Genomic DNA, 24,443 nt, shown 5'->3' with positions numbered 1-24,443 from the left:
TTTTGTTTGCTTGTTTAAGTGTCAAGAAAAAGCCCAAAGCTGTGGCTGTCAGCAGTGCTTAAACTGGTAAATGATTTTTGGATGATTTTTTTCCCCATGTTTTAGAAAGTCAGGAAAAGGAATGTCTTCAGGTTAGAGAACCGTGTTTTATATTTCAATGTAACATCGTAAGCATCTGATAGCTCATTCACACATAATGTCAAGATCAGTTCTACAAGATCTTACGCTGACTTACAAGACAACTATTCTTAGAAAGCTGCTGGTGTGTTCTGCAGATTACGTAAAGCATTAAATTTTTCTGACACAGGTTCTGTGATTATTTAAGGGTTTTCATCATTTCTACAACACATCTCTACGCCTAAACTGTACTTACTCCTCAGCATATTCTTCTAATCATGTATGCTACACTTTCTTGACCCACAGGCTTTGATATAATTGTCTGCTGATTGAGTAATTGATTTTTTTACTGCAGAATTCCCAGCAGGACAAGCTGATGCAGTCCAGATACATATACTTTTAAATCCTATTTTAACCAAGACTGCATATATAGTTTAAAAACAGATGTGTTCAAAATAGTGCAAATCAAAGACTGATTTGCAAGTTTACTGGGGCTGACAAGGTCAGCCAGTTTAGGTTAGTATTTGCATCGTTGCCAACTCCCACAATTTTGCTCGAATTCTTCTGATATTTAGTATTCACTATAAAACCCGGGCTGCTGGAACCAAGAGTTTTCATGAACTTCTGTACTTTAATTTTTAAAAGAAGTTTCCAAACCTTACCAATGTATTAAAAAAAAAAAAAGGCAATGAGACCCGAATACCTAGTTCTAAAAGCAAAATGAATAAAAAGGAATCAAGACATTCCTTTAAGAAAGGATTTAATAACTTAAAAACCAGCTTTGGGGTGCAGAGGTGCTAAATTTTTGAGGGTTTCCTATTTCCTCTTCTTGACCTATCTGGATATGAAGGAAGGCCTTCTCTCTGTTCTTTCAAAGTGTCACATAAAATGTTGTCTGCAAGTAGTCAACTTAGAACCTACTTTTTTCATGGAGCTAACTTCGTTTTCTTTGCAATATTAAGCTTGCTTTCTTGCTTTTCTAGTGGAGACAAGTGCTTTGAACTGAAAACATGTTACAGTTGACCAGTTTTATTCACCTTCATAAAATCGTTTCAAACTCCTCTGCTGATAAAGAGTACCAGAGTTCACGATTTCCCATGTGGGTTACTATGAAATGCTGCTTTTCTAGCAAGGCTAGTGCCGAGCCACCTAGCACAGATGAAAACACAAACCCAAGCCTCTCTTCTCCCTAAAGTTAAAGACAGCTGATCAAAGCTCCAGCAGACAACACGTTCAAACTTCTCCCCGTTCCCACAGTCTTCTTTCAAAATACTATTTGCAAGGCTGACATCACCCGGGCCCAGCCGCCCCCACGGGCGGCTCTGCTCCTTCCCCCTGCCCCTGCCGCAGCCAACTCCTCGCCTCGGTGCCCTCCGCCCAGGGCCGAGAGCTCCTCGCCGCCGCACCCGGCGCCGACCACGCTTCTCCTCTCCAGGCCTGGAGAGAGACCTGACACCTGCTTTCCCTGGCGCAGGGGTCGGGGTGCATCCCGGCCCAGCCTGCCCTTGGGAGGCGCAGGCAGCCTCCGCTCCGCCCCGGGCACGAGACGCCCCGCGCTCCCTCGACCTCGGGGCCCCTCCGTCCGGCGAGGGCAGGAAGTCGGCTCCGCGCCGGGGCCTGCCGGCCTGCGGGAGCCCCCCCGAGTACTAACCTGACCAGATCGGTCATACAGGATCCCACAACCACCACCTCAGCGGCCATGGCGCCAGGGCACGGGGCAGCCGCAAACCCCACAGCCTAGCCAAGGCGCTGCCCAGGCCTTGGACCCTGGACCCGGCCTTCGCGCCAGGCCCCGCCGCCGTCGCGGCGGCTTCCCCTGTTGCCAGGGGCGACGGGCGGGGGAGGAGGCGGCGGCGGCCGGCCCGCAGGGGCCTTCGGTCGGGAGGGGTGCCCCTGGCGAACGCCTGCTGGCAGGGCCGCCCCCTCCCCTCCTCGCCCTCTCCCCCGCCCCGCTTCGGCCGCGACGGAACCGCAGCCCCACGCCTGCGCGGCGGGACGGCCCGCCAGGCACTGCGGCGGCCGCCAATATGGAGGCCAGCGAAGACCCCTCCGGCCCGAGGAGCGGCGGCGGCGGCGCGCACGTCGCGTGGCGGGGCGGGAGCGCGCACGCCGGGCGCGGCTGGACGGGACGTGCGCGTGTCCGCGGCCGTTGCTAAGCGGCTGCGTTCCGGCCGCCGTAGGTATGGCGGGGCCCGGGCCGGGCCGGGCATGGGCGGGAGGGAGTCAGCGCGCCTGCCAGCCCCGGGAGAGCGGCGCGGCGGGCGGGTGGGTGGGCGAGCTGGCTGGCTGGCTGGCTGGCTGGCTGGCTTCTGCCCCGGCCCTCGCCCCCGCCTCCTCCACCAGCCCCGGGGAGCTCGGGGCGAGCGGGGACCCGGCGCCGGAGGCTGCAGGCCTGGCTCGGCGGAGCTGGCCGGGAGGTGGCATGGGGGCCGGTACGGCCCAGGGCGACGACTGGCCTAAGCACCGCCCGGCCGTGGCCCGGCCCGCTCCCGGGCGCCGCCGCCGGGACGGGGCGGGGCGGCGCGGCACGGCACGCAGCGCCTGGGGTGGCGGGGCCCGCCGCCTTCGCATGAGGCGGCCGCGGCTCGTAGTGTCGGCACGTGGCCTGGGGAGCCTCGCCGAGGCGGGGGGCGGCGGGGGAGGGAGCGGGGCTGGGCAGGGGTCAATCCAGTGTGCGTTTTATCGTGCCGAGGCTGAGGGAATTTGGGGGTTTATTCGGAGCTCCGCAGATCCACGTCACAGGTTGTGTTGCAGGCTGGCGGGGATGCATTCCGCCGCGGTGGCAGGAGGTGGAGGTGGTCGTGGGGTCCCCTCGTTTCCCCACGCCCAGACACCTGTGACCGCCACCCTCAAAGTGAAAATCACAAAACCAGATTGCCGACAGCCAAGCCCAGAGTGTTAGACAGGAGAGGTTCCCTCGTGCTTCAAGGCCTCCATCGCAGTATTTGCCTCTGCCTTCTTGCAGCTTCACTTAATGCCCATAATGTTATTACTGGTGGTGGAGGAACAGAGTATCTTGCGTCCGGACATTCTCTGGTGCCCAAAGCAGTGTCTGGGCTTTTATGGTTGCTGTGAAGCGTATGTTACATTTGCCTGAAGTTGTTATGATAGGCAGCTGAATCTAAAAGGATTCAACTATTAGTTTGTTTACTTCTTTCAAATGTTTTGTTTTGGAAGGGAAATGATATAGTGGATTTTGTTTTTGTTAATTCCCTTGAGTTTGTTTGTGTTGTTTCCGGTACTGTGGGGAAATTAAGCTGGGGAAAAATATGTATATGACAACTCAAACTTATGAAAATGTTACTTATTGTGTTATAGTTTGTAAAGACCTTTGTTTACAAAATAAATCAGTGAGTTTAATCGATAGTGACCCTTTAAGTATTGTGTATGTGGCTTGTTATGTAGAAGGTATTGTGGATCTTAAAGAAATGATGCAGTAAAACCAGGAAAAGTGGATAGCAGTCATTTACATCTTGTTTTGACAATATCTACATATTTTATTAACAAAAAGGTAAGGGATCTCATCTTGCAGTTCATTTTGGAAGGTACATCTGTTCAACTTTGATCACCAAGTGTACCTCTTGTGAGACATCTCTTATATCTCACAATTCTACCCTCACAACACTTACAGTCCCCTTAAAATGTGCCATTATCAGAACCAACTCTGAGATCTTTGTGTATACCTTTAAGATTACTAGAAAGATAGCTTGTTTTTCAGCATGTTTTTCATGGTTTACAAAGTTCTTACCTTCATCAGTCCAGCTGCCCCTCTGCTTGAAATTACTTTTCCCTACAGTAGAGCTGGGATGACTGAAATATGTGCCCTGTTTTAGCCACTCTTGCGCAAAGTACCATTTTAGTTTAAACTCACTTTTATTAGCGGTTCAATCTAAGCCATTGGACTCTGCGTTGAAACAGGTCAGGTATGGGCTTGTGTTCTTTCAGTGCCTCTGGGGAAGAATAAAGGTGAGTAGGCAGAAATTTTTAGTAGCAAAGTAACAGAGGAGGTAGCATCTTAAATTGCTGCAGGTGTTTGCTAAGCAAACTGAAGTTATTGCCCATTGTCAATTATGGCAAATCATGTATGTGAAGAGAACATGTTATATGTTAGGACATGGGTATTTAGTCTTCAGTTTCCTTGCTGTCATAAAATGTAAGAAGTAGTGTATTAAAGATAAATACTATTTTTAGGAAGTCTTTTTTTTTTTTTTTTGTTTGCCTTAAAGTGCCTGGCCTTTGCTTTATTCAGATACATTCCGAATAGCTAGGATAAATACTCCTTCTTGACCATTGCTTCGTACTACTTCAAGGTGAATGACTTTCATGAGAACAAAATGTATAACTGCAATGTTGCTACCAGTTACAGGGAATTAATCAGTTTGTAGCATATCCATTAGTTACAACTAATGCTTGTGAAGTGAGTGTTAGAAACAACAGAAAATTGCAACTACCGCCATGAGTTGTTCACACCCTCTTTATAGAACACATAAATACAGCAGTCCACATGTGGCATTTTGTAAGGAAGTAAGCAAGTTTAAGTATGAGCTCTTCTGCCCCACTTGTCAGAGGCATGTTTATGTTACTTTAAGTAATTTACGGCTTTGTTTTCTAAAACTGTCAGCTTCAGTTAATTTTCAGATGAAACTCTGTGCCTAAAAATATGATCAAATATGTTAACATTTTAATAGGTTACTTACCTTTCTTTTCTTTCACTTCTCCTACCAGAGTCTGTTGTCCACTCTAGCCTTTTTGTGGTGCAGTGAGTTAAAATGTGTGCATGATCAGTTTCTGCATTTCAGCTAAAAAGCAGCAGGTTCTTAAAGTGTGTTAACTTAGTGGGCTAACTGATTTAGCATAGGGTCACCCAATTGCAAGCACTTCTGAAAAAGCTTAAAACGTGTATACATCAGCTTCCTGATTTTTTTGTGAATGAAGGTACCTTTCAATGAGTGTGGTGATACCACTGAAAGAAAAGCAGTGTTAGCCTTTGAAAGGCATCGTGAAATGCTGTAAATAGCTACCTAATGAAGTAATGTAAAAGTAATGCTGATAATGGTTACACTAGTGGTATTAGAAATTACAAAAGAGAATATGGAGCTATAATCAAACCTTTGGTCCCATTGCAATCAGTAATGTAAGTCCTATTGATTTCAGTGGAAGCAGAACAAATGTGTCTTGTCAATTGTATACTCTTAACGGAAATGCTTACAAGGAGGGCTAGGCTGTGAAGTGTCAGAATGGCCCTCAGTTTTACTTCCCTTTCTTGTAGGGATAGGATCTTAACTAAAGGAGCCTAGGACATAAGTCTGTTTTTAATGTTGACATTGAATAAATGGGCTTCATTGAAAATTGCAGAGGTAGGAGAAAAAAAAATTACCTGTATTTATTTTTTCTTTATAAACCCATGCACACTTCACTTACTCTACATTCCTGATTCTTTGCATGCTTAGCTTTTTTCTTTTGATGTTTGCAGAGTGCATGTGAATTTACATCAAACAAGTAGGATGTTTTTTTATTTTATTTCCCCCCCCTTACCATCCCTGTGCAGCTCAAGACCAAAGGAAAGAGGAACGTACTAAAATGTCACCTGAAGTTGCCTTGAACAGAATTTCTCCAGCACTCTCGCCCTTTATTTCCAGTGTGGTCAGAAATGGAAAAGTGGGACTGGATGCTACTAATTGTTTACGGATTACAGACTTGAAATCTGGGTAAGTGAGTTCCTAATCCAAAAAGATTACCCAAGCCCTCACAGTTAAGATGTCTTTTCAGGATAGAATTTTACTAGGTTCATGTGTATTTAAGTATTTCCAATATATCTGAAGCTGACATGCTGGCTACATTATTTTTTGTCTTACTACTATTTTGTAGTCTGGGAGACTTAATTTGTCGTATTGTTGGCAATAAGAATCTTGTTAAAACACTTTCATTGCTGCCACTTGATAGTGTTGGTTTTCAGCAGTGAGATACTTATAAACAGTTTTTCCTGTTGTTTATCACTTGCTTACTCAATCTTTTCTGTAAATTAAAAACTTGAAAATAAATTTGTGTGACCTTGCCTGTAGTCATGAATATGCTAAATAAGAAAAAAAAAGAACTTTATCTGACCCTCCTCAGGATCAGTACATCAAGTGGCTGTTGGGCCAAGTGTTTGAAATAGGCCAAGCTACTCCTTTTATTTTAAATTCCAGAAGGTTTCATGATGGTTTTCAGATAGTAATACAGTTTGGGATCCACATGTACAAAGGGACTTTGGTGCGTAACCTCTGTGAAATACATGGGGGAAGTGAAATGCTTAAAGTAGAGTTTAGTCATTCTGCAGAGAGGGGAGACTCCCAAGGGGGCTGATAAAAGAATACTTTAAGATGAGACATGTCAGAAATTGCTTTATTCTTTTAGAGCTGGGCATCTAATGGTGTCCCCGATTCAGGTATTTATTTGATACTGGAGTCCAGAGCCTGAAATTACTTTAGCTTAAGGTGTCTAAATCACCACTTTTGTACAAACTGCTGCTTTGTGTATCGTGAATGATAGCATAACCCAGTAGATCTTGAGAACCACCACAAATCACTGTTGTTTAAAATTTAGTTCTGCTGAAAACTTTTGTTTAGTATGCTTCTGTAGGCTGCTTTATTGTGGTTTCATGGAGAGCTTGGGAGGTCCTCTTCTGGTAGTTACAATGCCTTTTAAGGAAGGAGGTGCAAATTCTAGGGTTAGTTTGAAAGGAACCATTCCCTCCCTATAAGGTGCTGTGACAGAGTACAGATTTACTTGGAAGTATGAAAAGCTATAACTTTGTTAGTGTTGTCTGGCTTGGCATTTATGCTTGCAAATTATGCGAGACAGGCTGAGCAGTTATGCGTCTGCTGCTGTGGTTTCATGCTAGACCTTGCTTTCTCTTGAATTAGTCTTCTAGGAAAGCTGAGATGGGAGCTATCTTACATTTCTCCTGTTGAGCCTGAGAGAAGGAAATACAAAAAAAGGTAGAGAGAAAACACAGCTGTAGCCTGGTGGTAAAGGTATCAGCTTGTTGGGAGGTAGATAAGGGTTTTGCTGTCTGCTCACTGAATGTTTATGCTGCCTGCATTTAAAATAATAGATTAAAATAATATAAAGTGGTGTTTTCTAGCTGACTCTTTGCAGAGGTATTTTTAATAAGTGTCTAAAGTTTTTGGCCAGTGATCTTGCTGGTAAGATCTTGAATTAACTTTGATAAATCCTGAATGTTTTCCAAGGGTTTATTCTTTAAAAAACTAAAACCTGCCCCCAACTGCACTTGTCACCCAAACCCAGTGATTCAAACTGTATAGTAACTGTTGAACATGGAGTCTATAACACAAGTACAGCACCTGACAGAGGTTGTCCCATATCTTTTTTAAAGGTATAGGCTTAAATATTGCTAGCACTTGCATATAGCTTTTTTTCATGTTCTGGAACATGGAAATGAACCTCATTCTTTATGCTGAGGCTTTTTTATGGCTTGAGGTTATTAGGGGCTGGAGCTGGGATAATCGAGATTTTGCATTTAGTTGAGAATTATTTTTTAAGGTGGGTTTTTTTGTACAAATAAGTTTCTTAAAAACATTAGTCTAAACAGGATTTATTAGCAATTACTTGAAATTTCTTTGAAATGTAAATTTCATGTATATGGGTTTTTAGGAAAGATTTTTCTTGTTTGTTACAAGTAAGTCATTGTTAGTTTATTTATAATAGAAAATTTCAAATTTATGCATGAGTGTGGAAATACAAAGTTCCTTGTGATTTAGTGCTTTATGATGTCGTTGAACAGGTAAACAGTGTAACATTACTTCACATATGATGGATGCATCACAGAATTATAGAGAAGTCCCTTCCATGACTGAACTAGATCTTGAGCTTTCTTTAACCTTTGATATAGGAGCATTTGGGACTCCACAGACTGTTCTTGAGAGGTCCATGTCAGTTGATTAATAACAAAATCCTCAACCCACCGTATTATCAGTAGATTTATATTTGTTGCTGGATACTGCCTCTAAAGGAAAACATTGTAGGGCTCAGAGAATCCAAAAAAGGATTGAAGACCATTTGTCTACTCTCCTCCTCTATCCTCACATCACAAAATTATTCAAACCCTTGTATACATTCACTTTCATTAAGCTTTTTTTAAAGAGAGAAATGACAATGCAGAGGAAATAGGCAGAGGCAAATGTAGGTGATACCTACGTGAAGAAACAGAAGTATAAGGACATAGAGGCTGGACATTAACAGGAGGTAAATGAAGAGAACAGTTGTTAGAGAAATGGGGATGAGGTTCAGGACATTAATTGTAAAACTCCCTTCAGTTTCAGTGGGGCTGAATGAGGCTTTAAACTTAAGAAGTAGAACAGGAAGGCGGGGGAAGAGGTACTAGATTAAATGTTTGAAGTTAAATAAAAAGCAGTTCTTGATCTCAAATGAATAGACTGTTTATAAGTACTATGAGTTCAGAATCTTTGCTTTTGAATAGTGATTGTACGTTTATTGACACATGAAAGGGACTGTAAACACATTACTTCCACAGCCTAGCTTGAGTTTATTACAGAGTGTGCAAATATTTTATGCTTTAACTGGTATGTTCTGTGGAAGATTTTTAAGAATAAAATAAATACAGTTTTACTATAACATTTAAGATGTTAAAATACTTAAAGTAATAATCTTAATAGCTATTAACTTTGAAAACAGAAGCTTCTGGGTCAAGGGGAGGAGCTGCATGGCTGCTCCACTGTCATGTACCACAGTTACTCTGATAGAAAATTAGGGGTTACTGTAGTTACTCCACTTCCCTGAAGAACCAGTGCTTTACAATGTATAACAAAACAAAATTACAAACTGAAGATCCATCCGTTCTCATTTCTTAGGTTTTAGAAACTGGACCTGTGGTTAACAGGGAATAATGGTAACATGCTGAATACAGTAATATCTCCAAGGCCTTGCCCATTCAGAGCCTTGGTTTTCAGATTCTCAAAAGTGGAAGGAATTTCCCTTTTATTTCACCAGTGCAATATCAAGTTCCAGGTTTATAGCCTATCATGTCAGTTGATTTTGATTTTTAAATGGCAAACATATTAAGCCTTTAATTATTGGAAGAGTCATTCCATATGTCACATGGTTTTAGTAACGAGCTTATTTTGCACTTATTCTAACTTATTGCTAAGATTGCTTGGTTTTGTTGTGTTTTATAAACTGTATTAAAGAGCTGATGTTAGATTAAAAGTATGAAGTATGATGATATGTTAATTTGCTTTGCTTGCAAGTGTGGGAGGGAAATACAGTAAGGAAATCCTATTGTTTTGGAGTCTTTGAGTATGTAAATATTTTATAATAATATGTTACAGTTCTATAATGTCTGTGTGTTTTACAAACTTCTTAGACAGTACCAGTCTCATCACTTACTTACATTTACATCTATGAGTAGGACCTTCAGGATCAAGTCCTATTTATAGGAATTATATGGCCACTGCAGAGTGAGTCAAAAAATGTGAGTATCCCCAAACTGAGCTCAGCAATATGGCATGACAGGAAAGAAGGAAACTCTTCAGTAGAAATTGTAATAAAAAGTTAGGTGGCCAAGTCTGCAGAGCTATTACCTTCTTTCTTGTGAAAAGGGCTCCACAGTGAACAAAAACAGAACCTGACTGTTAGGTCACATCTGAAATATAGCACCTTTAGCAGCACTGATTCTGGTGATAAGAAAACCCTGGCAGGCATGTCTGTTGCATTAATAGAAGACATTCTTTGAGATGACAGAGTGGATCAAAGCATTTTAACTCTTGCATAGGATATTACCTTGTTCTAGACCCAAAGAAAATATTGCTGTCAATTGAGTTAATGCCGTATATTGTATCATTCAGTTAATCTTCAGTGGTGTCTCTTTGCAATAATGACCCATCTTAATTAGATACTACAGTCTATGCATAATCAACTGAATTGTGGCTAAGGCATTTTTCTTAGCGTTTATACATATAATCATGGGAAAGATGCTGAATAGGGAGAAGTGAGTATTAGGTAGATTTAGAAATACAGGACATTTTCCGATGTGAAGGGTGTTTAATTATTGTATAATGTAGAATCCAATTATTTAAGAGGCTGCTGCTTTTCCTATGGTGTGTTACAATAGTGAAAAACATATTTGTGGTGGTCATTGCCTTTGAGAACTCTTTTTTCCCTATAGCTGTTCATCAGAGCCCATGCTTGAGCCTTGAGTTATGCTGCAAGCCTATTCTTACTCAACAAACTTTATTTTGTTTTTTAAATCACTTGGATATGTTGCACCAGACAGAATTTCAAAATCAATAAAGCGATTTAAAGCTGCATACATTAAGATTCTATTTTTCTTTTTAGATATCCACTCATAACAAAATTTTAAATTTTATACTTGTTTGGTTATACTTACTCCATATTTATGAGGAGATTAACTGTGGAATTTTTATGTAAATTGTTCATAGTAAGCCTTGTTGGTATTTGGTTCTTTGCACCTCTCTGATTCGCTATTGATTTCTGCCTATTTGCTTGATACTGAGCTATGTTTACAATTAGTTATGTTCCTGAAAGAAACCTATATGAAGAGTGGTCAGAAGACTGTAGTACTATCTGAAGTAGATTTTACCATACAAATTTACTATCAAGCTGTAATAAGGTATTTATAACTTTATTGCCCTGCTTCCTAGTGAGCAATGATGATTTACTTTTTTGTGTTATCAAGTAGACTGCAATATACTTTGGTATTTCCTGTTCTTTTGGGCATTTCCCGTTTTAAAGTAAATATGCATTTTATGTGAGTATTTAATGAAATAATGTTGGTTTTTAACTGTGAAATACTATTACAATACTGTAGCAGTTATTTAAAGTTTTTGCTTGATCTTTTGCTTTTGATTAATTTAAATTGAAAGATTCTAATTCAGTTACTTGAGGAGAGTTCGCATTCCATCACTCACATTGATACCTATAGGTAGGGTTTTTTTAACATGTATTTTGTTTATGTATGAAGTTTGAGTTGAGCTGACCCTTCTGAACACAATTACTAAGAAAAGCTGTTTTAAAAAATAATTATGTTCTGAATAAAATGTATACTTGAAAGGATGTGACAGTTTCTGGCAGAGGCATGATCTTATGACTCCTTTACTGCTGTATTGGATAAGCCTTAAACTATTACTTTTGAACAGAGTAGGTCCTTTCATTCCAGTTTCTGATAACAAATATATTTCTTCACTACAAAGAATCTTATTACTAGTAGCTTGTTGTCACTCGAGCAAAATTTAACGGGCTGAAACTCTGATGGGACAATGTGAGAGAGTTGTCACTGTGGAGCAGCACTTGGAACTTCAAACAGCAATTTTTCTGTGCTAGTCCAAAAAGACTGTCTGTCTCCAATATTGCTCTCTCCTGCATTTGTTTCCGAATGCTGAAAAAACAAAGGCAATATGTCTGCCTAGTAAAGATCTAAGTGTAGTGCATACATTTGGTAATGGTTTTGTAAATATTCTCCACAAAGTTTGGCATTTTTTTTACACCAATTTTAAACAAGGTGCTTGAAGTTGTTCAGAAAAAAGTTTGTCAGTTTCAAGTGCTATGAGTAAAGAAAGGATTTAAAAAAGTAAAGGTAGTATTAAATAATTGCTGTAATGTGGGCTGTAGTTTGAAAGACTACATACATTCTCCTAAGATTTGTTCAGTTTAAGTACTGCTTAGTATGTCTTTGGTTATTTTTAGGCTGGGACAGTGAGTGACTTCCTCTTGTCTGACCTTGAAAAAAATGAATGTAATGTCTACCAGTTTTATGCTTTAATTAAAAATAAGAAGAAACTATTTGATACAGGTGCCAACTGTTTCTTTTCTAATTTGTTTAAAGAGAGCTTCACGTGATGTAGTACTAATATATGTGTCAAATACAGTTGGAAAGATGTACTTTAGCAAGGTATTTAAATGTACATTTTGGCTATCTATACCTTGTTAACTCATTGAACACTTCTTGAAAGCCAGGGCTTATGTTAATATACTGTAGGTCTCTGTCCAGAACTTTCTACTATTGTAACAAATATCTTTGCGCTGTGCATTGCTGCAGGAAAAAAAAATCTTAAGACTATTTTTTGTTGTAAAGATAGCTAAAAAAATCTAATAAAAGTGTACGTGGTCCAATTTCTCCCCCTTTCTGAACCCTTGCATCACATAGATGCAGCATTTGTTTAATGTAAGCTGGACAGATCTCTAGCATACCACGGATCTTGCATGCATATTGCGTTTCACTAGAAGCTGTGAACTGGCTTTTAATTTTTTATTCTTCTGCTGAGTAGAGAAGAATATATTCCTGGATAGCTGGTTGATAAATTCTTCCAGCCTTACATATGCAGTTATACTTCATGTATGCCTGACTCTCTCATATGCATATACACATGCATAACATAACATTAAATAGCTAATGTACGCTTATAATGAAGCTGAAGCAAAAGATTATGATTTTTTGTTTTAGCCTGTTCGTTGCAGTCATTGTCTGATGAGTTTAGGGGCTTTAAAAGCATGGGAGATGATCAGAAGCTTGATCTTGACAGACTGGTATGCAACAGTGTTAAGATCTGATTCTGCCATGATTATATTACAGCCGAAAGAAGTCAATGGGAATACTACTGTAAACTACTTCTGTGAGTCAATGATAATAAAGGAAATAAACCATTGATTTTTGGAAACAGAATATGTACACTATTTTCTAACTACACAGTCATTCCCTAACTGTGGAAAATCAAAAACTACATAGGCCTTTTCTTACAATGTATTGATGGCTATGTAAGCCTGTGTAAAAAATTTCAAAGGGAAGTTTCATTGTCATGAGAGTCTATTTTGTTGGCGCTTAGATTGACATCTCTTTATTGATGCCCTTTTAAATGCACCCTTATAAATGCTTTGGGATCTCTTGAACCATCAGTCATAGTGCTCTATCTTCTGACTGATGCAGAAATGAATTTTTCTGACCGTTCAGATAACTCTGTCCAGCACTGAATTTGCAGTGGAGGTTTAATATCTCAAATTCAGCTGGAAACAGAATAACCACACCAATGCAATGCTATGCCTGAGCTATTTATATCTGTTTCTTGAGATACTTAGCTTAGGCATTTACTTGGCATTGCACTGCACAGTGTAGGCATACCTTGAAGCCACTATTATCTAACTGGAAGTGAGCATCTGAGAAGAATACTTAGAGCTGTATGTATAAGTGAACAGAGTTTTATTTGCTCTTGAAATTGGTATTTTTATTCAAGTTACTCAATTCAGTCCTTGAGGTAAAGGTAAACCTTCTAAGTGATCCAAAGAAAAGTAGAAATTGATAAAAGGGAACATAATTATTTTGTCTTTCCTGAGAGAAGGGAATTGATATGTCTGAGGCAAACTACTCTGCAGTGTGGGCCCCAGGTTCTTTTCTTTGTAATGTGTGGTATATGGCTGAAAGAGCAAAATTAGACCACTAGGACTGGGTATTTTTATTGTAAGATAAAAGAATCCCAATGCAAGGAAACTGCAGAATTCCATTATGGAGAAGAGGCAAAAAAAGCCAAATATAAAAACCTGTAAAACTATATTTTCCTAAACACCCCCTCAGACTCCTGTGCATCACTGAAATAATATTTTTAAACCAACAATGTGATGGGGTACCTGTTGCTCTGTTTTGGATGGTCAGTTCTCTGTTCAATAGAAAAACATGTTTGGATTATTGTTTATGGTTAGGGTTACCAGTGACCTTTCAAAATGTCTCCCACTTTACGTTATTTCTTTCTCTCTGTTCTACCTTTTCTTCCTCTAGAATGTTTGTTTCAGTCTCTTGAGTAAAAGTTGGTTTATGATTTGTTGTGCTCTTCAGCCATGGATATTTTGTTGTAGTTGTTGGGGAGGGAATAATACAATGTTTCGTGTGCTTTGTTAAGAATTCTTTTGTAATTAGAATTTTTGAACTAATAGATAGTTGACCGTCTGTCCCGTTTTTGAGGCTGCCATGAATCTTAGTCATAAGCCTTAACTTAAACCCTATAAAAGCGATATGATTTCAGGCCAACTGCAAGCCATTTACAGGCTTAATGAAGACACTTAAAAGGAACGGAGTCCTGGAGACTCCAAAAGTCCCTGGAGACTTCAAGTGGTATAATATCTTCCATGTGACTTTTTATGGTTTAGTTTTAACCTGTTGCACATAGACAAAATTCAGTTTTATTAGATAGATGCAGGAGGGAGAACTTGAGGGTGTAGGTGAGGTGTTGGAAGTGGTATAAAGACAAGTCGAGGCATTTGTGGTGGGTTGGGGACTCAAAGTTAATAGGACCTTTGGGTAGACAGGCCTCTCTTTTCACTGGGATCAAAAGTTGACTGGTTTTAAGTAGTCCTGTCCTTGCAGGAGGTCTTATTTGTTCTTCCATGCCTGTGAGGCTACTAGGGGATGAGCCAGGTCTAGCTCCTACTGCTGTGCTGGGAGAAAACAGTAAACTGGATTGTGAAGGCAAGAACAAGTATTTGCAGGGGAGAAGAGGATTTTTTGACTGTCTCCAAGAAGAGGGTACATGGAAGTACTTTCTTTAGGTATAGTTAGATGTGACCGTGGGGAAAGTGATGACTAATTTTATGCTTTATGGTGTAGCATTGACAATAGTATTAGCACAACTGTGGGAATTAATGTGAGAATGAGAAGTTAGAAAAAGACAAAGAGAGGTGAGAGGTTCTTGAGCCAGACTTGCTGGAGAAAATGTAACATGCAGCTATGTGGGGCTTGCTTTCTGCAGGTGCAGTTCTACGGGGTGATCTGTTGTAATTTTGTATATAATTGGGATTTTCCTGTCTTTTTAGTCTATTGCATATCTTTAATATTGTAATTAATCTAAAATAATGCTAGAAATAGGAGAACTACTGATATTTTTATTTGGGTGTCATCTTTTTATAGGCTTTATGCTGTGTCTCCAGTTCTGTAGGATTTTATATGATATACACAATTTGAAGTTACCCGTTTGAATGGACGTGCAACTGAAAGCTATGGAGTTATGTTTAAAATGTGATCCTTGCTTGGTCTAATTTTCATATCCAAAGAACTGAATTCATGGTGGTTGTATTAACATAAATTTCTTCTGAGAGGAAATAAAATAATTAGAGTTCCATAACCAGAAAGCTCTAAAAATCTGCAATTAGAAGAAAACATTAAAAGAAGATGTGGAAAGACATAGCATCACTGGACCCCTCCTAATATGGTTTAGTTAGTTTGTTAAAAGGGAAAAATATAAACATGGACTATGCTTTTAGTCCTTATGTTTTTTTCCTGATAACAATTCATTGCATTTTCCAATAAACTAAACAGATCTATGGTGTGAAATAAATTACTTAGAAAATAGGTTGGGAGTCTTTATGGCTACTACAGGCAGTATTGGGAGCAATGTGAAAGGGCTTATTAAACTTATGGTTATAGTAGCTTAGCTTTTGTGGCTTTCTGTATGAACATGCTCTTTCTGTGAACACTGAAAGGATCTGAAACTCCAGGAGGTAGACTGAAATTTCATACTTGGCAAAGAATGGTTCTCTGTTAGAGTAATGTAAAAGCAAAAATGAGCCTTGTCTGATTTTTTCTTCTTTCTTCAGAAATTGAATTCACATTAGAATTCAATCTATGTGATTGAGAGATTATTAGGTTCTAACCCATTACAAAGTAATACATAATCAAATGGCAGTTGTGAAAATATGAAACAGGGCCTTGAATCTGACAGGAGGGAAAGGAGATGAAGTAAATCCAAAGCATGCATCTGCCACTCCCTCATACTCTTCTCTAAAACTTTGCTTATGAGTTCCAAGGATTTGGGGTACAGCTGGTCTTACAGTATAATGAAGTAGTGCCTTTTCCTTGCCTGAACATGTGACAGAAAGGTAGTTTATGATACTGTGAATTCACTAGTTTATTTACCAAAACATAGTCTACTGGAGTGTGCATTATGAGTGTTATCCCATTGCAATTTTCTTGTTTCTGTTCATTTTTCAATCACTCCTTCATTAAAATTTCCATTTTCTGTTTCTGTTTTATTCTTTTGGGGAGTATTTGCACCATGTGTAGTTTTTAAAGGGAGTTAAAGGCAATTACCTCTGTGTAAAAGAACTTGCTTGCAAAGGTAATCAGTTTGATTATAAAAGATGTTTCTGAAGCATCTAAAGCATGTTTGTAAAGCATGTTTTGCTGAAAACTTTCCTTTGTCAGTTGTTAATTATTTTTCTTAATTTGTATCATAATTAGCTCCTCGAGACCCAATAATGAGCTCCAACTCTAAACTGTAGGGATTTTACGAATGGAAACTTTTGAGATAATCTGTTCTTCAGAGCTGTTTTTTCAAGTACACTTGCAGGTGTATTAGATGTGGTCCTGGTTATCAGCTCTGTCTTTCTATTCCTTTTTGTGGTGGCCCTTTCCACCCCATTCTACTATTGTGACTGGAAAAGAGCAGTTCTAAAATCAGCCTTCCTAGGCTAAATGAACAGGGAGTTTGTGATGCTTAAAAAAACCCCCCCAATCATGTGGGGTTTGTATGGGCTTTCATTTAATGTAGAAGTTCTCTGAGATGATTTCAAAATACATATGTGTGCTTCCTTGGTTTCCCTCATAGAGGCTGGGCTCGAAGTCTGCCTCCAGCAGAGGCAGCTGTATGTTGGGAGATTGCAGGACACCTGCCACAAGACCGGGACAGATGTGAAGATTTGTAGTTCTAGAAGCAGGCTCGGAGCTCTCCCCACCTGCAACATCTGCTTTGGCAAACTCTCATTCATATTAAGTAAATCTACATTTTCTTTTAACATGCGGCTGCTGTATTTGTTTTACTAATGACAGTAGTCATTAGATGCTTTTGTATGGTGTTTCTAGTGAAAGCAGGTTGCTGGCAGCTGAATTAATTTTAAATAATTATTTGAACTTCACTTATTAAAAGAAGCAAATCTGCCTATGGGTGCAGAAGAGAAGCAAGGGGTTGTTTTCCTAGCGTATGTGTTCTGCCTAGCATCCTAATTCTTTCTAAAAGTACAGATTAGTATGATGAACTTCATACAAGAAAACATATGTATGTAAAGGAAGAAAAGCACTTAGAGTAGATGAAGGTTTTGTTGGGAATCTAGTTGACACATCTGGAGACACTTTGGAATTTCCCAGTTGATAACTATGGATTGAAATGCTGTTGCAATTATGGAATATCATCCATACCAACAGGATTCAAAAACATCATCGTTATCCGTATTGCAATACCAAAAGTAGTCTTTGTGTATAGTTTAATTTTAGACTGTTTAAAGAAGCCTGCTAGGGTACAAATGAGTTTTATGAAAACAGTGGGTTTATCTATTAGGAAATTCTTTGGAATAATTATCAATTGGCTTTCAGATTTTAAAATTTTAATTAAAATATGTATGTAATTAGTGATCACTCTAAATGTAACTGGATTTTTATTTCCCCAAAGCAGTGGTGTGTGTCTTTATCTTTTAAGTGCAAGTCTCTCTCTCTCTCATATGTGTAATACATATGTTTGTATAAAGAAGGGGAACTGAAGATGAAAATTGGTTGACTCCCTCCCAGTTCAAATTTTGCCTGATTGACAGAATTTTGTTTGGATCTGTTAGTTTTCAGCAGCAGCTGCTCAATACTCTTCTTGTGTATTTGCAGGCCTATGGGAGCCTGTAAAGCTTTGTGCACTGTTGCTGGGAGCTGCAGTATGATACAAGTTTTCACCATCAGAGTCAGCTCTCTAAAATGTGATTTTCACCATTTTTCTGTTTCCTGATCCTTGCAAAAAACCTGTCACCTGCTGGCTTGCCTTCCACTCTCCTCCCCCCTCCATACACTTTAATTATTCTTTATGCCTCTGTAGATGACTTACCCATCTGTTGTGAATTCTGCAATTAATTCTTAAATGGGATGAAATATTGTGTCTTCAAGGAACACTGGAGCAGATTTCCATCTACAGAAATGGGAGGAAAGAAGAATCTAAAGGCATGGACAAAAGCTGTTCTACTTGAATTTAACATTAAGGTGTTTTTCTTAGCAAATGCCACAATAAGAGTTTTGGGTGGAGTTTTGAGTTTGCTGCCCCTTATTACCAAAAAGGGATTTACCTGTCTTTGCCTCTGAATTATATTTGACTTTTGCTGACAAAACCTTCAGCCTCTAAACCCCTGACTAAATTGTGTCTCATCATTACTAAAATAATACTAATTTTCTTCTTTAGCCTCTTGCATTATGAAGGGAACTTGACCTCCTTTTTCATTAACAGTATCTTTATGAGACATATATAGGAGTAATTAGAAACATATACTGGATATATTAGAGCTCGGAAGGGTTGGGAATACAGCCAGTGATCAGAACTTTGTGGTGTTGCTCTTTTTATTTGTGTATGTGTTGTTTTTTAGCAGCGTTTTCCATCAGGGTATCCATAATGCTCTGTGAAGCTTTCTTGGCTTTTACATTAACAGCCTGGTGAACAAAAAAAGTTATCTGTTATCCAGAAAGTACTGAACCTCAAGAACCACAGGTGTAGCAGCTTAAGCATCATGAGATTAAAGAAGCTTTTGCATCTCTGACTATTCAGGTTAGGCAGTCTCAATATTAACTTCCTGAGATTATGGAGGTGTCCTGCTTTCGGCTGGGATAGAGTTAATTTTCTTTCTAGTAGCTGGTATACTGTTATGTTTTGGATTCAGTATGAGAAGAATGTTGATAACATACTGAAGTTTTCAGTTGTTGCTAAGTAGTGTTTAGACTAAGTCAAGGATTTTTCAGCTTCTCATGCCCAGCCAGCAAGAAAGCTGGAGGGGCACAAGAAGTTGGGAGGGGACACAGCCAGGACAGCTGACCCAAACTGGCCAAAGGGATATTCCATACCATGTGATGTCATGCCCAGTATCTAAACTGGGGGCAGTTGGCGGTGGGTATCACTGCTCAGGAACTAACTGGGCATTGGTCGGCAAGTGGTGAGCAATTGCATTGTGCATCACTTGTTTTGTATATTCCAATTCTTTTATTGTTATTCTTGTCATTTTCTTATTGCTGTCATTATCATTATTATTTTCTTCATTTCTGTTCTATTATGCTGTTCTTATCTCAACCCATGAGTTTTACCTTTTTTTTGCCAATTCTCTCCCCCATCCCACTGGGTGGGGGGGAAGTGAGTGAGCAGCTGTGTTGCTGGCTGGTGTTAAACTGTGACAAGAGGCTAAAATTCTTAGTCTAATTTTTCTTTGCTATTCTTTGCTATCAGTGAAATTCACTGATGATTTGTCTTCAGATAGTAAAGGTGGTAAAGCTTCTTTATGACTAAGGAGGAAGAATGACTAAACACATTGCATACTTTTTTTAATCAAGAAGTTTGATAGTCATCAAACAAATCTGATGTGAATATTGGGGCATTCACTTTTACCACAAATTAAAAAAGAAGAAATAAAAAGGAGATTGTATATTTTTCAGTAGAGCTATTGTACTTCTGTTGGCATTTCTGGATGTTTGCTATGGATTTATATGGTTCTAAGCAGTAGATTTTTAGGAGTGGTATAAAAAAATGAGTCTTAGACTAGAATTTTGTCATATAAACAGGTGGGTTTGGGGGTGTGTTGGTGGGTTTGTTTTTTTTTAAAATTCTTTGGATAAAATAACCACTCATCTCCAGACTTGAAGGATTAAGGTGGTAAATGCTTGGGCTCTTGTTTTGTTATGACCCTTTCAGCTGGCACAGAACTTATTTTTGGATAAGATCTTACAAGAGACCAAATAATTTAAAACTACTTGTCTTGGGAATACTTTCAAGTGATGGTTGTAGAAGACTAGTTGATGAGACCATGTTTAAATCTAGGGTTATCACAGTCTTGCTTATCATCATGGCTTCAATCCTGTAAAATATGAAAGTGGCTGAGAAGGAAAGGAAGTATTGGGGTTTTTTGTTTAGTTTTGGGGTTTTTTTAGCTTAAAACAGAAGAAGAGTTAATTCAACAGAATAGTCAATTAGAAATACATTGGTATAAGAGCAAACCTTGATGTTAAACTCAACTAGAACTGCCTTTCTAGAGGCTTTTAGAATACTCTGGGAAGAAGGATTAATTTTGCAGAAAAATACCTACTACTACACCTATCATTATGGGCTGATACCTTATTCCAAGCAGCAAATCTGAGTGACTTTCCAGAATTTTTTTTTCTTTGCTCTTTTTTCTCATGGATAATCTTTCTTGTTTCCTTTTGTGACTGGTAAAGAATTCTGAACACTTCTAACTGAGCATCTGGTGCTGACAGTGACTTTTTCTTTGGGTAAGAACTGGTTTCATGTATCTGTGTTTTATTTACTGTGAAAGAAAGCTTTTCCCAACAGGTCACAGACTATCCCACCTGTAAGATGCATCAAACACTCAACAAAGGAATGTTCTACTTGTCTCCTACTTGGAATATATATTTCATAAGGATGTAAAATACCTCAACTCAAATTTAATCTGCTGTATTTGCTCAAGGAACTTAGCTAAAATCTGAGAAAGAGAAGGGTTTGTATTCAGCTGTGGTTTCTTGCCTACTTGGTTCCATCTACCAGATTCCAGCTGTAGGTCACAGCACAGGTCCTTTGAATAGGGCAGCATGGCTTTAAGCGATACATTCAAGGATATTCCTTTGTCCTGGAAACTTGTGAAGTTGATGATTCTTTGATATTTTAGTAGGGAAACCATTGTGGGAGATCTTGTGGTATAGCATTAATCATCATATTAATACTAATTCGTAGCACTGCTCTGAGCATCAAAGCATTAATTCTTGCTTCCATGGCTTTCCTATGTAAAATATTGACTATTTACATCAAGATATGCAAACCAGTGTAATGGTTTTCTGTGATTAAAAAGGGAGATAGCACAAGTCATCATGAGATGGAGTCAGCTTCTGAAATTAATTTTCAACACCAGGTATTACTGTTCTGTCAACTCCTTGTGAAGACAGGACAACAAATAATCTTTAAAAGACCTTGTTGCAAGTCTTTCCTTTTCAGTATGACTTTCGTGTGGGCCATGTTAAGTAAAAGGATCAGTAAATGTAAAATCTTACATTTTTGAGATGATAGAAGCCAAGCTTCTGGGTGGGGCATGTTTGTAATTCTGAGAGGTTCTGTGTTAAGGAAGTTCAAGCAGGAGGTGTCTATAGACAGGCCATTACCTGTGGCTTTCTTTTGAAATAAGGTCAGACATAGACTGCTAGATGTACTAAAGTTTTGATTTGCCTTAGGAATTTTGTTCTTTTACTGTTTACACTAAAAAGTACCTGCCTCCTTTCAAATGAATGTATGTAAGATTTTTGCTTGGTTGCTTAGGCTATTGCAGTTATTGAAGTCTCTTGCACCCCCCCATATCCCCCCCAAAACCCCAAACCACTGTGTATATTGTCACTTTCCATCACTTCTAGACCAGTAAATTTAAAAACATCTCTAGTGGAGTGTAATAATCTAGAGAAAGTACTTGGTGTTGTTTTTAGGGACATTTACCATTAAATTAGGCTTTCATTTTAATGTTAAAGAATATTATACTTTCCTTAAGTATTTCAAAATGAACCATTGTGCTAAAAGAAAAGATTGTAGGGTATTTGCAGGATCAGAAATTTTTGTCTGTTGGAAAGCTAACAACAATGTTATTTGGATGGTATTTGAGAAATGTGCCTCAGACTGTGACCTGTGATACTTCGAAAGAAAGTTCCAATAGATATTAACTGATGTTGCAGAGATATTTTGGAACTTGCAAAGGATTTTTTTTGTGTTGCCTTCTTTTTTTGTATGCTTCCTAGAATTGGCCTTAGATGTGATGTAAGCCTTAGAAATTACTTGAAAGTAGCTTATAATACTTTCATATCTAAAGCTGTTAAATTCATCCACAGCCATTAAAACACCCTAAGAATGGGCACTCCTGTTTTGCTGTTCTCACCTACTAGAACAACACGTCTTTGAAAAAACTATATTCTCTTGTTTCTGTTGCACTGGAGCTCCAATCTTTCATATTCTCAAACTGATTTTACTCCCAGTGAGGGTGATGATGCTTACTGTTCTTGCTAAGCCCTACCTAGCTGTAGTTCAAAAAGTAGTAGTACAGATCATTAAATCAAAGTATTTTTCAGCTCTGGTCCTGTCGTCCATCATGCTGCATTCCCTTTCATGTTGGCATCATCATCAGATTTAATAAACATCATCTCCTTTCCATCATAAGTCTTTCAATGAAATGCAAAGTTGTATTCTACCAGAAGAAAACACATCCAGTGCATTCTTCCTGGATGAAGAAAGATGTGAACTAATCTTTTTTTTTTGAAACTTGCTTTCCAGTTAGCTCTGCACACATCTGATAGCAGTTGTATCTAGATTATGTTTCTGTAGATTGTTTTGCATGGTGCTTTCACAGAACACTGCAAAAACCTTTCCAAAGTGAAGATAGGACATCTGTTGCTTCCCTTTTATTTGCAAGGACAGTTATCTAATTTCTGAAATGATAGTGAAAAAATGTAGTGTATTCTTGTTGAATCGATGTAGGCTGTTAATTGCATCTGTGTTAGATTCTAGATGCACACAAGTGGTTTGCTTATGTTTTCTAGTATTTGTGTGGAAACTTCATTTTCAGTGAATTGATCTGTAGTTCTGTAGTTGCTTCTTTTTGATGAAGCTACATGTGGGCACATACTTGATTAACTAGTAAATGTAGCTCACTGAATAAAAACAATCTGGAGTTAGTGCATGTGATTTCCTTAACTTGCAAGTGTAAAGAGAAAAGAGGCAGTAGAGGCAGCATCTGAGAAATGGCTCTCTGAAGCATTTTGAGTATGTTAGTGAGAATTAACATTGCCTTATTTGCTCTGATGCCTCTTCTGCAGTAAAACAGATAGAGTTGCAGAAGTTACCGTGTTCTTTCTGATAAGGTAGGATCAGAATTTTTGTACTTCCGAGCCTACCCATCTTTTTGATTTTTGGCTGTGTATGGCCCAGTAAACATGTCTTTTGTTTCATTATATTGTCAGTGGTTTGTGTTAGAGCTCTACCAGTGATCTAATATATGAGGCAAGTTATTCTACCTTTGTCTACCTTCTTTTCACTGTTTGTTTTGTGTAGAGTTGGCCAGTTTGGCTTTGAGATTTAAGTGGCTTGCACCAAACATAGCGCTTGTGCTGGGGCTATAAACAATTCTCAATGATATTAGGCTGGCAAGAAGACTTCTTGGCTATCAGATTCCCTAAATATGGAAAGCAATGAACTGCTAAGGGTTTCCAGTATTTTTGCTACTGGGACCTGTCATATGCCCACCAGCCCACAGTGGTGAGAGCTCCAGGGACCATTCCTGCCAGTGAAACAATTTGTGTCACTGTTTCTCCTTTTGCAGCTGAGATTTTTGGTTGTTATGCAAAGATTTTGGTACATGACTTAAAAAGCGTGAAAAAGTTGGTCATCTCTGGCCTAGACACTAAACAGTTTTTCAGTGACTTTTGTGTTCATAAAATGCTCGTTCATCACCATGAGACCCAGCTGCTGTTGTAATTGATGTTCCAGATAAACAGGAGACAGGAAATAGTCACAGATCATGAACATACATGCTCAGTTGTCATAACCTCAACTACCTGGTTCTGAAACTGGCTCACCTGGAGGCTTACTGTGAGACTTTTCCACAAGGGAAAAATTAAACGTTAAAATAGGTAAAAATGACTAAATATTGGTGTATTAAAACTAAGATTCATCCCAGGTATCTGGATGCCAGGGATAGGGAGCATGTAGCCGTGTTGCTGTGGCACAGGTAGAGGGTTGTGACCTGCAAAATTCTATACAAAGTAGAGAATTTGATGGCTTTGACTGACTAATTGATATTATTCTAATAACACACTCAAACCACAGCATTTTATGTGTATATTTTCTGTGTTAAAATGGGAAAGAAGATAGTTGGCACAGATCCTAAAGTTTCTTATGCTGTTGTGAGAACTGCTAATCAAAAGAGAATGGGCCTTCTGCATCTTTCCCACCTTTTATCCTTTCCCAGAATCATAAGGATGAGTATTTCTAGTATTCACATCGTCTTTACTATGTTAGTCGTTTGTACGCTGTAGAATAAAGTTAGCGTCTGCTACTGTCTGTAACTGCTTAGCGCATTCTTCTTATCTTCATTTTTAGCTGTACATCCTTGACCCCTGGACCTAGCTGTGACCGGTTTAAGCTACATATCCCGTATGCTGGAGAAACACTCAAATGTAAGTTAAAAACTATTGCTATTGCATCTTGGCCTTTCTTTCAGTGTTCTGTATTGCATTGTTTTCCAGTGTGTCTAACTAATTTAATGAGTTTTGAGAT

General features: G+C 39.0%; 2 protein-coding genes across 9 annotated transcripts in view; one reads left to right on the top strand and one right to left on the bottom strand.

Moving 5' to 3' along the window:
* Positions 1 to 1,943, bottom strand: part of RBKS (ribokinase) — a 70,147-nt gene extending 68,204 nt beyond the window's left edge. For 3 of the 4 annotated variants that reach the window (XM_075042889.1, XM_075042890.1, XM_075042892.1), the window contains exon 1: positions 1,769 to 1,943. In XM_075042889.1, coding sequence (XP_074898990.1) covers positions 1,769 to 1,818 — 50 coding nt within the window. In that variant the 5' untranslated portion in view covers positions 1,819 to 1,943. The remainder of the gene's footprint in view (positions 1 to 1,768) is intronic. The other variant, XM_075042891.1, reaches the window with a different exon arrangement.
* A 201-nt stretch (positions 1,944 to 2,144) lies between these two features.
* BABAM2 (BRISC and BRCA1 A complex member 2) overlaps positions 2,145 to 24,443 on the top strand; it is a 180,604-nt gene continuing 158,305 nt past the window's right edge. Inside the window, exons 1-3 of one of the 5 annotated variants that reach the window (XM_075042888.1) lie at positions 2,145 to 2,297; positions 5,666 to 5,825; positions 24,267 to 24,343. In XM_075042888.1, the coding sequence (XP_074898989.1) occupies positions 5,698 to 5,825; positions 24,267 to 24,343 (205 nt within the window). In that variant the 5' untranslated portion in view covers positions 2,145 to 2,297; positions 5,666 to 5,697. Of the gene's footprint in view, positions 2,298 to 2,349; positions 2,383 to 5,062; positions 5,475 to 5,665; positions 5,826 to 24,266; positions 24,344 to 24,443 lie in introns of those variants that run through there. The other 4 variants (XM_075042885.1, XM_075042887.1, XM_075042886.1 and 1 more) reach the window with 4 other exon arrangements.

The sequence above is a fragment of the Buteo buteo genome, chromosome 12 (genome assembly GCF_964188355.1).
Source record: "Buteo buteo chromosome 12, bButBut1.hap1.1, whole genome shotgun sequence".
Lineage (NCBI taxonomy): Eukaryota > Metazoa > Chordata > Aves > Accipitriformes > Accipitridae > Buteo > Buteo buteo.
Note: the sequence above shows the minus strand (reverse complement) of the source record. Positions and strands in the feature narration are given on the sequence as shown.